The sequence below is a fragment of the Quercus lobata genome, chromosome 1, assembly GCF_001633185.2.
Source record: "Quercus lobata isolate SW786 chromosome 1, ValleyOak3.0 Primary Assembly, whole genome shotgun sequence".
Lineage (NCBI taxonomy): Eukaryota > Viridiplantae > Streptophyta > Magnoliopsida > Fagales > Fagaceae > Quercus > Quercus lobata.
The window spans coordinates 3340953-3355680 of record NC_044904.1 but is presented as its reverse complement, the minus strand read 5'-3'; the positions used below and the strand labels follow the sequence as shown (position 1 = coordinate 3355680).

Here is a 14728-nt window from a genome sequence, read left to right as displayed (position 1 = left end):
CCTTGTTATCATTATTCTTTCTTTTATAACATTAATAAAACCAGCTCTCTCTCTCTCTCTCTCTCTCTCTCTCTCTCTCCCCATTCAAAAATCGCACTTTCAAAATCTTTTCGTTTCCAAAATCTTCGTGTTTCGCGGGCACACTCTCACAGCTTCTCCTAAATTTTCTGACGAAACAAACAAAAAAAATGGTAGGCGTCTCTCTCTTTCAATTATGATCTCTCGCTTTTTTTAGGGTTTCTCTCTCACACTTTTATCTCTGAATTTTGAGCTTCGCTTTTCTCTTCTTCGAGTCGCTTTGAATTCTAATCTCTCGCATTTCTAGGGTTTCTCTCTCTCCCTCTCTGTCTCTGATTTGATTTATATTTATTTTTGGTTTCAGGCGGATTCCACTGAAGATTTCGAGCCATTGTTCGATTACTCTCGAGTTCAGCCTCTCAATTTCGTGTCCCTCGACGGTTTTTTATCACTCTCAACTATTACCCTCTGTTTGGTTGCTGTGAAAATTTTAGGATTTTTGCCAGGACATTGAAATTCTTTATATTTTTCTATGCTGTTCAGGAAGATTAAATTGAAGCAAATCGAACCGTGATGTTTGAAGTTTAAATTCTCTATTTTCAAACGAGTTTTCTAGCTTTTTGTTGTGTGTTGTTTGTTGCTCCTGTAGATGATGATGATGATGATACTGCATCCCCAGCTTTGTCTCCTAAACGGAGGAGGATTGCCAAACCTATTGTAAGATTTTTCTGTACGCGAATGTGTGTGTGGTTTGTGTGAAATTTGAATTTGATTATTGAGAGTGTGTTATGGCGTAGCTTATGTGATGAATGGTGTTGTTGTTGTTTTGGGGGTTAGGTTATTGAGGATTTGGAGGAAAACACCAATGTGATACAAATTGCGGATTCTGGAAAAAATGAGGAGTTGGATTGGCTTTCTCCTCCACCCAAGGTTTCCAGGAATGCTCAGAGGACGGTGGTGGAGGATTCTACATTAAAGGAGTTGAGGTATGCGTGCATAAGTGGATATATGTTTTTGCTTAACAAAATTTTGTTTTGCGAATAGGCAGTTGTTGATAAATTTCATTGACTTCTAGTTGCATTCTTATTGAATGGATGACAAGTGCAGTTATTAATTGCAGGACTTGTGTCATGTGTTTATGAATTTTCCCAAGTTAATTCTAAGCTGTGATTTCTATTATTTTGTACACGTTTTGATTCAATGGTGTAACCCTTAATATATAGGAAATGTCCAAATTAGTAATACCCAAATTTAGTTTTCATCAATTTAATTCCTTGCACTTTTTTTTTTTTGGGCGTTTAGGCTTACATGTTGAGAGTTGTTACTACTACATGTAATTATTTGCAATTCCTGTTGAGATGGTGTCATGCTTCATATAGTTAATAGCTATGCTTATGCAGCTCATTGTAGGCATTTCAATTGTGACTGTTAGTCAGGCAACCTTGTATTTATTATCTATCTGTTCACAATTTTACTAATTTATAGACCATTTAATCATGAACACTTCTTCTTCTTCTTTTCTGGTTTTATTTACACTTTAGCCTTCCCATTTTTGACAATCAAATTTTTATCCGCGTGTATAGATTGAAAAAGAAGGAGCTTGAATCATTTGCACAATCTGCTGAAGATGTTTTGCGAGCTGTTGAGGAGTCTGTAAAATTACAACTTGGTAGTTCAATGCAGTCTTCTCTGGAGGCTGTTGCTGACCAACCATCAAAACCTACTTGTGAGCGAGTTAAGATAGTTATTTCTATTCAGGACAAGGATGGGACTAAGCAATTTCGCATATACATGGTATATCTTATTTCAGGGATTTCAGACTTTTTTACCTGGTTGAATTTTATGCTCCCTTTTTCTTCTTAAACACTATTGCCTAGTAATTATCGAGAAGGAGTATTGAAATGAAGGTTCAGCTGTCTTCTATCCACTTATGTTTTCTGCTATTTTCATGAATTGTTGCAGAATTCTTACAATTAGTTTCTGATTGGAAAAACTATGTATTTTTCAATTTAATTAAGGTGAATGTACTGTACTGTTCATGGCTTTGCAATATTAACTGCTGGGTATGGAGTGTTGAATAGTAGGGTTGGAATCAGTCTAGGGCATGAGCTTCTTTGTGAACCTCAATAATATGCTGAGGTAGGATTGAAGAGAATATCATTAACTAGGTTTATGATCATTTATGATGTGAAGCTTATCCGATCTTTTATATGTTGGTTTAATTTAAGCTATTACCCTCTTCCTATGGCATTTCCTATGACCCTTTTCTAGTGAGAATGAGTGAATAGATTCAAGTTGAGGGAAGAAAAAAAAGGTAGAGGAATGCAAAAATAACACTAATAAAAATAGTAAAATGGACATCTCAATGAAGAAAGTAACAAAGTATGACTTCAAATATAATAGAATAGTGGAAAAAAATACATGTAGCCAACCTTGACTGATCTTTTGAGGATCCATAGCTAGCCCCTTGGGACGAAGGCTTGCTTGTTGTCATTGTATTTATTAATATTTTTCTTTTTAAGAAGCAAATGCTAATGTTGCTGAAATTTTCCTACATTGATTCTCAATATTTGTAAAAGAACATGTGTGTTTCTTTTATTTTTTAGATGTTATTTTTCCATACCTTTTTTGGATATTTGTTTCATGTATTAGTGTTAATGAATTCAATTACGATTATGTAAGTCGAGCTCTTCTAATCTCATAGGATGACAAGTTTGAGAGGCTCTTCAAAATGTATGCGGATAAAGTTAAGCTTGACCTACAGAACTTAGTATTTTCTTTTGATGGGGATAAAATCAATCCAGCTGCAACCCCTGATGGTCTGGGTATGGAGGAAAATGACATTATTGAGGTTCATGTTAAGTCAAGCTGACTGAGGTAAGATGCCACTGTATATCTTGTGCTCACCCTTTGGGTTCTTTCTTTATGAAATTTTGAATTATGGCCATATTCTTTTGGTCCTATTTTGGTTGCCATTCTAAAGGTAAAGATTATGTACACATCATTTTATTAAGATAATTACAAAATGCTGTGCTTTTAAAATTTTGAAATGATGGAGTCTTCAGAGTTGCAGGATGAGTCTAAAATGTTAAATGTATCAATGTTGAAATCATTAATTTTGCATAGGGACTGAGTCTTTTCTCATAATGCAAGATATGATTCTGATTGCATTCCATTTGTAAGGAAGAATAATAGGGTACTAGGCTGTTACAATTGTATGGGTTCGTATAATATTGGTAGAAAGTTCGTTGTGTTGTTTTCCTAGAACCAGTGACTAAGAGGACTGGTCTAAGAGCATGAGGTCCATTTTGGCTTGGAAGAGGGATGTTTTTTTTTTGGGGGTTGGGAGGGGGAGAAGGGGTATGGCCCTCCCACAACCCTGTATGTCTATCCCTAATTCACTTGCTTTGATATTCCTGCAGTCAGCAAATTTGTATGTATGCATTTCTTTGCAATATCTTATTGATTCTGTTTTAACTTGGGAGGTACTTCAAGGATGGCACTTAATATTGTAGTTTTATTGTGAACTTATTATCCTTCCAAATTTCTTACTCTTGTCTGCTTTGATTCAGGATTATGGTTCAACCATGGCGCTTAAATCCACATTTGTGCCACTTCCAGGAGATATAGATTGTGCCTGGATGAGATCTTTTGGTATAAAAACTATAGTTATTTTTTGTTTATTGGTTGTGCAATATTGGGCCCTCAATTGTATAGTGTCATGGATGTTTTTTAAAGAATTATAGTTTTGGCTGCACTGCTTAGAAGTTGCTTGACCATGAATGACTAATTGAGAAAAGAAAAGAGTGCCAATTGTCATGTGTATATACTCAATTTGCTTTCTTGGAACCTTCTTTTTTCTTGGATTAATAGCTTATGCCTTATTGATCAGTCGTGGAATCATGCAACGATTGTCTCTATAAAGATGTTTGGTATATTGCACGTCTCCATACGTATCTTGCCTTTGTAGAATGAGCTGAGTGTCTCCAATCTGCACTCAACAATTGTGTCTATGAAAAGATGTTTGGTCCTTTTAATGGTTTTCCAAGTCAGAAGTGTGAAATTTGAGTGTATCCTTCCAAATAAGCTTAGTAGGATATCAAGGACAATCCTCAAGATCTCATACACCGTTTACTGTCGCATTTAAAGGTTTCTTAAGTTTTACATTTTGTTCCACTAATTCGACTAATTCGAGTAAACATTCATGATCTGTGTTACTTTATTAAATGTCACGTACAGAACTTTTATTAGATAGTCAATTTTTAAGGATGTTTGGTAATTGGTCTCATCTGCCGTGGTAGCCTAATTTTGCTTCAGGCGTTCTCTGAAATGTAAATGACAGACTGAAGGGAAAGTGGTATTCTTTGCATCAGTCAGGTTAGGTGTAATTATTTTATTAATAAAGTTTCTCTTTGGAGAAAAAATCTTTCAAACTTCTGTGTCTTATTTTTTATGTATAATTTTAGAGTAAGAAAATTTGAAATTTAAACATTTAATTGATGATATATTTATTGATCTTAGATCTTTTTAAAATTTCGTAAGTATGAAGAATATAATAAGAACATTAAGTCCAATGGTTAGGTTTTTAAAATTTATATTTTAAAAATAGATATAAAAAGGGTTTGAAGGGTTTTTCTTTAAACTAATTTGGAGATAAACATTTTCTTTATTTTATGGTGGGCCTAAAGAATTAGAAAAAATACAATTGATATTTCTATAAAAAAAAAAAATGTGTTGTCAAGTACAAACATACACTGAATTTTAAGGATTATAAAATCCCTGGCATATGAAGATTGCCTTGTGTTTGATATAAACCCACCGATTGACTCAATTCTGTCGGATTGTAGAAACTAATAAAAAAATTTAATGGGTATGCAACTATAAATATTTTTTAGCCTAATTTTAATTTTTAAAATTAATTATATGATTTATACATTTTTTTTTTTGCATTATAACTAAACTCTAAAGCTTCTAAATTTGGTGGGAAATTATTAATTACTAATTAGTTTCCCGCTTTCCTCTAAAAAAAAAAAAAGTAGTTTGTTGCTTACAAGTAGAAAAATTGTAAGTAGTACTATTAATAGACAATATTTTTTTCTTTTTTGGTTAACAAAAAATTGGGGTTAGCTAAGCTACATTAGCCTCCGGACAAGGTGTTTAGGTTAAGATCCGCAAGCCAAACCTTTATGGATGCTCACCAACGAAGAACTGTTGGCAGCGAAACTCGAATTTAGGTGAGTTAAACGAAGTATTCAAGCTTTACCAACTGAAGCATCCTCCGTTGGCATTAATAGATACTAGTTGCGATGTTGGTATTAGCATCCAAATTATAACCATCCACAATAGAATGCTAGTATGTAGCATATTACCTTGGTGCATGAGGTTTGAAACCCTAGACCAAGCCTTTATAGATATTTACAATGTCAGTGTATTAACTCGACACATACAATTCTTCCGGACTGTTCTGCTAGTAGTTGGACATGGGACCTTAACTGTTCTTTTTGCTTTTTGTACTTTTTGTATTACAATTAATGCATACACAAAACAGAGTATGGGACAGAACCATTAACCAGGGAACAAAGGGAAGCTTCTTGTATGCAGAAGGCTCCCCTCAAAGATCCACTTCGATATTGGATTGCTCCAAAGGAGTCTCTTTCACTGTGTACGTAAGTCGGTAAAGCTAGTTAAAAGAAATGACAATGTGCCAAAAAGATATATATTGTAATTTGCTTCAAGACACGGACATAGTACAGTAAGCAAAGTTAAAAAGTTTTGTCGGCAAGGAGATAAGGTAATTCTTTTCACCAAGATGTCATCAAATTTCCATAAATTCTTACTCTGTCATCACATAATAAGTAGATACTATTATTATGTGATAGAGTAAAGATAGAGTTTTTATTTATCTATCTTTTTGAGTGGCTTGGAATTCACACTTATAAGACTCATTCATTTCTTTCTTGGGATTAACTATATAATAGAAATTAAAATTAACATAAAAATTCACATTAGGCAAAGTTATTTATAGCTAAAAAAGAAATGATATGTTAGTCCATAGTGTAAAATAAATTAAATAAATACTAAATTAAAAAAACCATTCACATTTTATTTTTTTATCTAAAGGTATGTATTAAAATTGAAAATCAATTTCAAATAAAAATGATATTTTTTTAATAATTCAATTGTTACAATAATTAAGGAGGGAAGATTTGAATTTTGGTTCTTTTTATAAAAGAAACTAGGTAATATCACTTAGTAACAAGAGTCTTGACAAATACAAAGTAGTAAGGATCTTAATACACAATAAAAATAATTTCAATAATGGGTCTAAGTATAAGATGACAAGTTGTGAAATAGATTATTTAAAAGTTACATTTGTATATATATATATATATATATATATAATAGAGAGAGAGACTAAAGACAATTTTTTCACAACGGATATGATGGAAGTTGTGATTGTATACCAATTACAATACATTAATTCAATAACAATTCTTTTACAACGGTAACTTTTGTCACAATTTCATAAACTGGTCGACTATAAATGTTGGACAATTACTTCCACAATTTCATATGAATTCATAATTTTTTATTCAACATTGACACTTGATGGCGGAGTCATAATGGTGCGAAAAAGTTAAGAAACGAAAAAAAGAAAAAAATTGTGTCATAAATTTTTCTCATCAAGTCATGATGAAAGATCTGTGTGAAAATTTATGTTTGATTGTTACTCCTACTTCACTAGACTTTTATTTATTTACGTCACAGTAGAACATGAAACCCGGAAGATTTTCGACCAAAAAAGAAGGTTCTTGCACTTCTTACCTTAAACTAAACGCTGGGACGAGCAGAGCATGCGTTACACAACCGCATGATGGAGAATGGAGCCCACTGAAAATCGTGAAAAAGCACAACAACTCCTTAGCCGCAATGCCGTGGCGTGTTCCCATTGGTCCCAAGGCAAAGTAACAAGTAACACATATACCGATAAACACTTTTTGGATCACATGCAATAAGCAAAAGAAAAAAAACTCACGGAAAATGTATGTGGGTCCCACCAAGACTCTTTAGGCCCACGCCACGTGCTCATATCCACGCTGGAAAGTTCACACCCAAAAACTCACACGTCAGACACAAAAGGCACCTAAAGAAGATAGATAAAAGAACACCAACAACAACATCATCATCAATAAACAACAACACAACAACTACAACAAAGAGCAAAGAAGATGGAAGAAGAGAGGTTCTTAAAGTCCTAGAACTGTAGCAAACTTCAGGTACTGTTTGTTTGCTCTTTCTTTCTTTGAAATTTGAATGTGACAACTTTTTTGATCTTATTTTCTTGTACATGGAAGAATTTGTTGGGTTGATTGGTCAAGTGAGACAGGGTATGGACTAGATTTTTTGTGGGTTTTTTTTTTTTTTTTTTTTTTTTTTTTACTGTTTGTTTAGCTGAGATCGTTTTTTATTTTAGTTCAGATTAGAAGAATTAGAATTGGATGGTTGGGGTTTTGAATTTTGTGACTGTGGCTGGAATGTGTAGCTAAATAAATGAAATTTTCATATTCAAGATTGTGTTTTGGATGCAAAATTGTTTTAAATAGTGTACTGAGGGGAAGTTGACCTTTGTAAAGTTACTTCTTTGTGCTTTTGGATGTGGTTTTTTATTTATTTATTTATTTTTTATTATATATATAAGTTGGTTAAAATATAGTCGCATCTAGACCAAAAGAAGAAGAAGAAGCAGAAGCGGATGTGAAAAGTTGTACATGAGCAAATAAGCTAAAAGAAAAACAAATAAAAAAGAAAAAAAAATATTTTGCCAAACAAACACATTTTAAGGTTAAGTTATTGAAAAATGTCCTCGCTGCAAAAGGATCCTAATTCTACTGGGTATGGGAGAGGTGATTGGTAGGTAGCATAATTCCTAGTTTTTGAAGAGGTTGATTCTTGGACTCAATCCCATCACTTGAGCACAGGGAACTTGCTATCGCACTAAGGTCTGACCTCTAGGTAAAGTTACTGAAAGGTGAAATAGCAATTAGGCTGCTTACTTAACCGTTTAGTCTTGCTCACTGATTGTTTATTGATCAAGGTATGGCGGCTTGTAACGGAGAATTAAGAGGTTCATGGGTAATGTTTACAATTTGTGTAAAAGTAATTTGGTAATGGTGTGATAATTGCGTGAAATTGAACAAGGTATTTTGAACCTTGATGGAGGTAATTCATTACAAGCTGCAGAACGATTTGAGTCATTCGACTATCAATTGTAGTTTATCTTTATTTTGAAAGCCAGACAAAGGATTCTATTGCTTGGAGAAGTTGTTTATAATTTAAAGTAATAAAGGATTTTTTTTTCAAAAACACCCTTAATTTTTTAACTGTTGAGCTTTTCGAAGTGTAAATTGTTGATTTTGTTTTCTGAAAGGTGTACAATGTTGTTGACTTATCATTTTGTTTTAAATTGCATTAATATTCCATTTGTCATGTTGGCTTTGTTTTTAGATATTGGACAATTTAGGACAAACATTCATGATTTTATTGACAGCATAAAAGTCTCTGGGCTTGCAAAAAGATTAGCCGAGTTGATATCCTTATTCATTGAAACTCAAAAGTGAAACATTATCTTATGAGGTGTTGGAGTTTGGGAGTTCTTTATGAATGCAGAGAGTTAGAGAATGGAGAAAATTTGTGAATTCTGCACGGCTTTGAGGCCAGTTGTTTACTGTAAATCCGATGCAGCACATCTTTGTCTTTCCTGCGATGCAAAGGTCCATTCAGCCAATGCACTTTCTAGTCGTCATCTGCGAAGCCTCCTTTGTGACTTGTGCAGATACCGCCCAGCATATGTTCGATGCACAGATCATCAAATGTTCATGTGTCGCAGCTGTGATAGAAGCCTGCATGATGGCTCTTCCCAGCATCGGAAACAGGTAATCAGCAGTTACATGGGATGCCCTTCTGCTAAGGATTTTGCAGCATTGTGGGGTTTTGAACTTAATGAACAAGGCAACAGTACTCGACAAGGTCACTTTGTGTCCACTTCACATGGTTCTGAGGATTCCAGCGTGGTAAATTTGGCTATTCCAAGACAATCTTGCTCACAAATTGGAGGCCCTTCTGTGTTATGTACAGTGAATCCTGCAACTCTAGGCTCCAGTACAGAATCTGAAGTGGAATCAAGCAGTCAACAAAGTAAGGTAAGGCAGGGTTTATGCTTGCAAGTATCAAGTATGTAACTTGGCTTTAATGATAATAAGCCTTTGTCATGTATAAATTTCCCTTTTCTTTTCTTCCAATCTTTTTCTCTCTTTCGTGATAAATTTTTCTTTTAGGTCACAATATAAGAAGTTCAGGCCCAGGTAAAGTTTATGCAAATTATGATTTAGCAAATCGTTAATGTGGGACAGGTTTTTAGATTTCAGGAGATTCATAACCATTTTACATTGTCCTGTCTTAGTTTAGTCATCATCAAAAACTCAAAGTCATAGCTAAGTTTTTGTAATTCTACATTGATGAATTTCTCCATCATCCGACTATTGATCTGACACATGAGTTGTAATATAAACAGGAGGACAAAATAATTTGTATAGATTTGATGATAATATGCTGCTTGTAGTAACTTCCCTTCAATTTGAACTTCTCAAAGATTTATTGCTAGACTGATGCTAAATTATGTCTCAGGTGCATTAGAATTTTATAATCTCTGCGTAATCTGAATAAATTTGACAAAAGATACCCTGGTGGTTAAACTCGGGTTTTTAAAACAAGAAACTGAATTCCCTCAGATTCTTATTTTAAAGTGATAAAATACTTCTTAAAATGTTCATGAAAAAGAAAAACAGACAAGATTAGTTCTAATATAGCGGTACACTTTGCAGATGGCATGTCACATAAAATTTCATTTGTTATCATGTTTTGCATTGAAAGACAGCAAACAGTTCTAGAATGGATCATATCATTCTTGATATGCTAAATGTTTTGTCCTGGGAATGGATAAAACTGATTATTAGTTTAACTTAGAGCTCCTTGTTTACTGGTTGTTGGAGGATTCTACTTACCTGCCAGATATAGGTTGGACTGCCACTGATGAAGATGATGAGGGTCTTCTTCAGATACACCAAATTGGTCTAACGTCTTAACAAACAATACTATTAGAAGTCTTTTGCAACTGATTTGCGACCTCATTTAACATTTTTTGCATTTGTTATCATTTCTTGCATCACTTCTTTTGGTGTGTGGTTTGCTATCGTTTGTTGCATCAGTTACATCAACTATGATTTTCTTCTTCTTTTTTTTAAATTTTATTTTATGATTTTGAATATGGGATAGATTCTTGTTGCCAACAACTTTAATGTGCATTATAATTAACACTGGTACTCATGGAATGCAGTATATCTAAACCGTGCTAACAGTTAGGCCAGTCAGAAATTTTTGTTTCGTTGATATTGATAATAAACTAAATAGTCCACCATCATAAGTTCTAGTCTCTGAAGCTATTTTGGGGCTCTGATAGATTTCACAGAGTGTCTAACCACGTGTTTATGTTTATTTCTTTAGGACTACAGAAGACCACTATAATTCTTCTTAGTATTGTGCTTCACTTGCAGATATATAAAGGTCAACAGCAGCACTCTAGCCATATTATGCAACAGATTCTTGACTTGAAAAGGCTTCAGCTCACTGATGGGTCTAACCTTTTGCCTATGATACGTGGCCAAGAACAAACTGACATATCTTCCTCAATACATTACAGTCCTGAGTTTGATGAAAACCTTGATCAGCATTCACAACTTTCCCAAGACAGTTCACTTCAGGAGCTAAAAGTGGAGACTTTGCCATTTACATTTTCACAAATGGAGAATTTACCTTCATCTTCAAATGTTGGACTTCCTGTGCCTGGAGAGTCCTTCTGGCAATGTAAAAGTCCAGTTCAAAGTAGCCAGGTCTCATCATCATCCTCATCATCATCAGCACTTGAATTGAATAATTGTCTGATGAATCACTTGTTAATTGGCTATGCTGTCAATTCATTCCTGCTTAAGGGTGCCAAAAGCATAATAGGTCTCTCTTGAAATCAGCATATACAATTAGTGGGACTGATTCTCAATGGAAGGGCACTGAATTGTGTTGGTCCATTTTTCATCACCATTTCATTTTTTACACTATATCTAAGTTTTGATGTTAAGTTCCGTGCAATGGAATTATCAATGATCAAGAATATATACCAGGCCAGGACAAGCATATGCCCTCAATTAACATTGAACATGTCATTTCAGTGTGACTGCTTGGAACTTGGCATACAAGCTTCAAGATCTTTAGGATCTATTGGACGTAGAAAGAAATCAAAAAAGAAAAATGTTTCCATTTAAATGCCTCGTATTTCTAAATACCAAACCAAGATTCACAGTTAATAAGTCCTTTCATGTGCAACTTATTGCATGGTAAAATGCAGAATGGTAGATTATGGTCTCTGGAGTCAACTCTAAATATTCCAATTCTCTGAGTGACCACTTGTATGAATTGAATGAGATCCTGATCTCAACCTTTGTGTATTTAATCTTCTTAACAACAAGAGAGTTATAGTTCGTTTGTAGGCTGGTCTACAGTTGTTTTATTTTTGGATAAACCTGGTCTGAGGTTTTTGGTTTTTGTTATGTGTTCAAATTAAAATTTTCTATAACACCGTATTATGATACAAAAATAATATTTGTTGATTGATTTTTGTAGTTATGGTCTCAAAATATGCAAGACCTCGGGGTTTGTGAGGAACTTTACAATGAAGATTTCAACATACCAGATGTTGATTTAACATTCCGAAACTTTGAAGAACTATTTGGAGGTGATCAGGATCCAATCAGGTCTCTACTTGATGATAAAGACTTCTCATGCTCTTCCGTAGAGAGGGATTTGTCCCATGATACATCAGATTATGTCCATCTAAGAGCTATGGAGGTTTGAATCATGACTCTTTTCTTTTCTAAAGCTGAACCTTGTGTTTTTCAAAAAGGCCATTGTAGTTTGAATCATTATCATTGTGTATAAATTTTCAATGTCTTGATATGCATTGCAGACTCCCTCACCTCATAAAACAACAACAATAAAGCCTTACTTACAAAAATTTCGGGTCGGCCATGGATCCTTAATAGACTAATCGTGACGGATCACATATGTTTGTCTCCCGAAATCGTATTCTCTGACATCTCTTTCATTAACAAGTCATTTTTTACTAATTATACTAATGTTATTCTAGGTCTTCCTCTATCTCCTTTCATTCCCTTAAATTGGATAATCAGTCATTCTCATTGGTGCATTAATCTATCTCCTTTGCACATGACAAATTTCTCAAGCCACTCTCCCTCATCTTTTCATCAACAGGAGCCACTACTATCTTTAAGTAAATTTCTTCATTTCATATCCTCTATTTCCTTGTATTTTCATTTATCCTCTTCAGTACTAGGTCGTTGCTAAGCATGGTATTTAGTGACAAAATATATTCAATATCTTGGCTAGTCAATATCTAATCATAGATAATCACAAAGTAGTGCATATCACAGTCACTGCTTTGATGAATAGCTAAGTGCATGCCACAAATATACTGTAAATTTGCTTCTATGACTTTTTCAAATTCTCTGACATATATAGATATACTGTTCTAATGCACCTTATATACTACACTAGCTTCCCAAGAGAACATAAAACTGATCTCTTCTCCTTTTTCAGCTTAAAGGCTTTTCAGCTAGGGACTCTCTAAACTGTGAGGCTGTAAAATACTGAGTGTTGATATGGGTGACGCCATGTAGATCAAATATATGACAATAATTGATAATAAAAAAATTAAGTTTTTATGTGTGTCAGTTTTAAATTTTTTATGATGCAAACTCAACTCTATGGGCCTAATAACAAAAGGTCCCACCTAGGAAATTCTTATGACATAACACTATGGATGATTTAAGGTGAAAATTAATTGATGTTTGAAAAATCTTTCAAAGTTTTGTTGGGCCTCATTTTGACTTTGGGTAGCATGGTGCAATTAGCCAGTTATCTGGGCCAATCACCTGAGTTTGCTCACATCATAATAACTTAGACGACAAGCATATGAGTTCCTGTAGTCTTTTGTCATTGATTGTTTAACACTACATTTAATAGTGAACCTTTCGTAGAAGTAGACGGAGATTTTAATATTTTTCAAAGTCATTTGGAACATTTTATGGCAACATGAGATACTTGTCTGGTTTTGATACATAATTTTTCTTTGTTCTTTTACTTCTTTTCTTCATGACAGGATGTGGCTTCTTCTATTTACATCACTCATTCGGCTCACATGGAAAAAGACATGGGTCCTTCTAGTCAAGTTCATAACCTTTCAAGAAGCATGGATTTCCCTCGTCCAATACAACCATCTTATTCAACTTTGTCATTCTCTGTTTCAAGGTTTAGTGCTGAGAGCAATGGAACTGATTGCCTTGATAGTGGACTTTCTCCTTACACTATAGGAGGCAAACCTTCAAACAATTCTCCTGAGCTTGATGGTGCACATTTGGAGGCCAGAGAAATTGCCACGATGAGGTACAAAGAGAAGAAGAAATCTCGACTGTAAGTATTATGTTTCTCTCTTCTGCCAGGTTTCCAAATGAATTCATAAAGGGCAAAACTGTGGTGTAGTTCCTTAGGTGTTGTACCTTAGATTCCCAAATTAAATTCAAACATACTGCTGCATTGACCAATACAGCACAAACAATGTTATCTTTCCTAAGGATAATTAAATTCAATGCAACCATGTGTAAGAACCTAAGTTACTGCATATAAGAAACTGCAGCTAAGTCTTACCCATTCATAACTTGGAAACCTGAATGCACAATCACACACTTGGTAATAGAATACTTTTCTGTTCTAGTTTTGGAATATTTAACTGAATTCCTAGAGGGGGAAAAAAAGAACAAGATCTTACTGAAACTCTGAAATAAAGGAGGTTACTACTAAAATAGAACTTCAGAGTTCAGACTAAAACCACTGCCCATAAAAAGCTTGGCTTACAGTTTGGATCACAACATGCTGCTTGCAAAATTAAAATTAAAGCTAGGCCCAGAACAATCTCCAAGCAAATGTGAGAAGGTAATTGTTGCATTAAGTTGGTTTTGTTTCTGGCCTCAGCTGCATTAAGTGGTTGAAATATTCTCACCGGAGTGTTTGAATTTTCAGAGAATTGGCAACAAATGACACAACATGATACACTATCACTAGTCCCAAACAATTAAAACTGTTAGGAAATGATGAATATTATTATTTAACCATTATTATGCTTTGGTCTTCAATAGAAGAATATACATTTAAAAAAATGAATTTTGCAGAGTACTTCTGCAATGAAAGCTCTAAATCTTGACTGGACTTAAAAGCATCATCTATTCTTTTTTAAACTTTGTCTTTTGGCTTTTTAACTTCTTGTGGTTCTGGAAATGCAGCTCAAGGTTGTAATAAAAAATTGTGAGGTATGTTCTTTTGGTTATGCCCTCTTATGGTAAATGTATATATATTGTTTTTCAGGCATGAAAAGCAAATTAGATACCCAACTCGGAAAGCTAGAGCTGATGTTCGGAAGCGGGTAAAAGGCAGATTTGTAAAGAAAGAGAACTATGGCTCTGATTTTATTGATGTGACACAAAGCTATTAGCTTTGCTTTCATCACTACCACCCACCCCCCACTCCCCGC

General features: G+C 34.2%; 2 protein-coding genes across 5 annotated transcripts; both read left to right on the top strand.

Moving 5' to 3' along the window:
• On the top strand, positions 1–4070 carry LOC115974808. Of its 2 annotated transcripts, none has more exons than XM_031095341.1 (7): positions 1–191; positions 383–458; positions 671–735; positions 856–1004; positions 1602–1812; positions 2723–2895; positions 3591–4070. In XM_031095341.1, the coding sequence occupies exons 1-6, from the start codon at positions 189–191 to the stop codon at positions 2888–2890; spliced, it is 672 nt and encodes a 223-aa protein (XP_030951201.1). In that variant the 5' UTR covers positions 1–188; the 3' UTR covers positions 2891–2895; positions 3591–4070. The 2 variants fall into 2 exon arrangements, with proteins under 2 accessions (XP_030951201.1, XP_030951194.1); XM_031095334.1 differs by having other exon boundaries at positions 2–191; positions 668–735.
• Positions 4071–7205: 3135 nt separating this feature from the next.
• On the top strand, positions 7206–14728 carry LOC115974786 (putative zinc finger protein At1g68190). Of its 3 annotated transcripts, none has more exons than XM_031095314.1 (6): positions 7206–7295; positions 8567–9218; positions 10629–10964; positions 11749–11973; positions 13304–13614; positions 14563–14728. In XM_031095314.1, exons 2-6 carry the CDS (start codon positions 8697–8699, stop codon positions 14687–14689), a joined length of 1521 nt encoding a protein of 506 aa, XP_030951174.1. In that variant the 5' UTR covers positions 7206–7295; positions 8567–8696; the 3' UTR covers positions 14690–14728. The 3 variants fall into 3 exon arrangements, with proteins under 3 accessions (XP_030951174.1, XP_030951183.1, XP_030951167.1); XM_031095323.1 differs by having other exon boundaries at positions 7216–7295; positions 8686–9218; XM_031095307.1 differs by having other exon boundaries at positions 7216–7295; positions 8524–9218.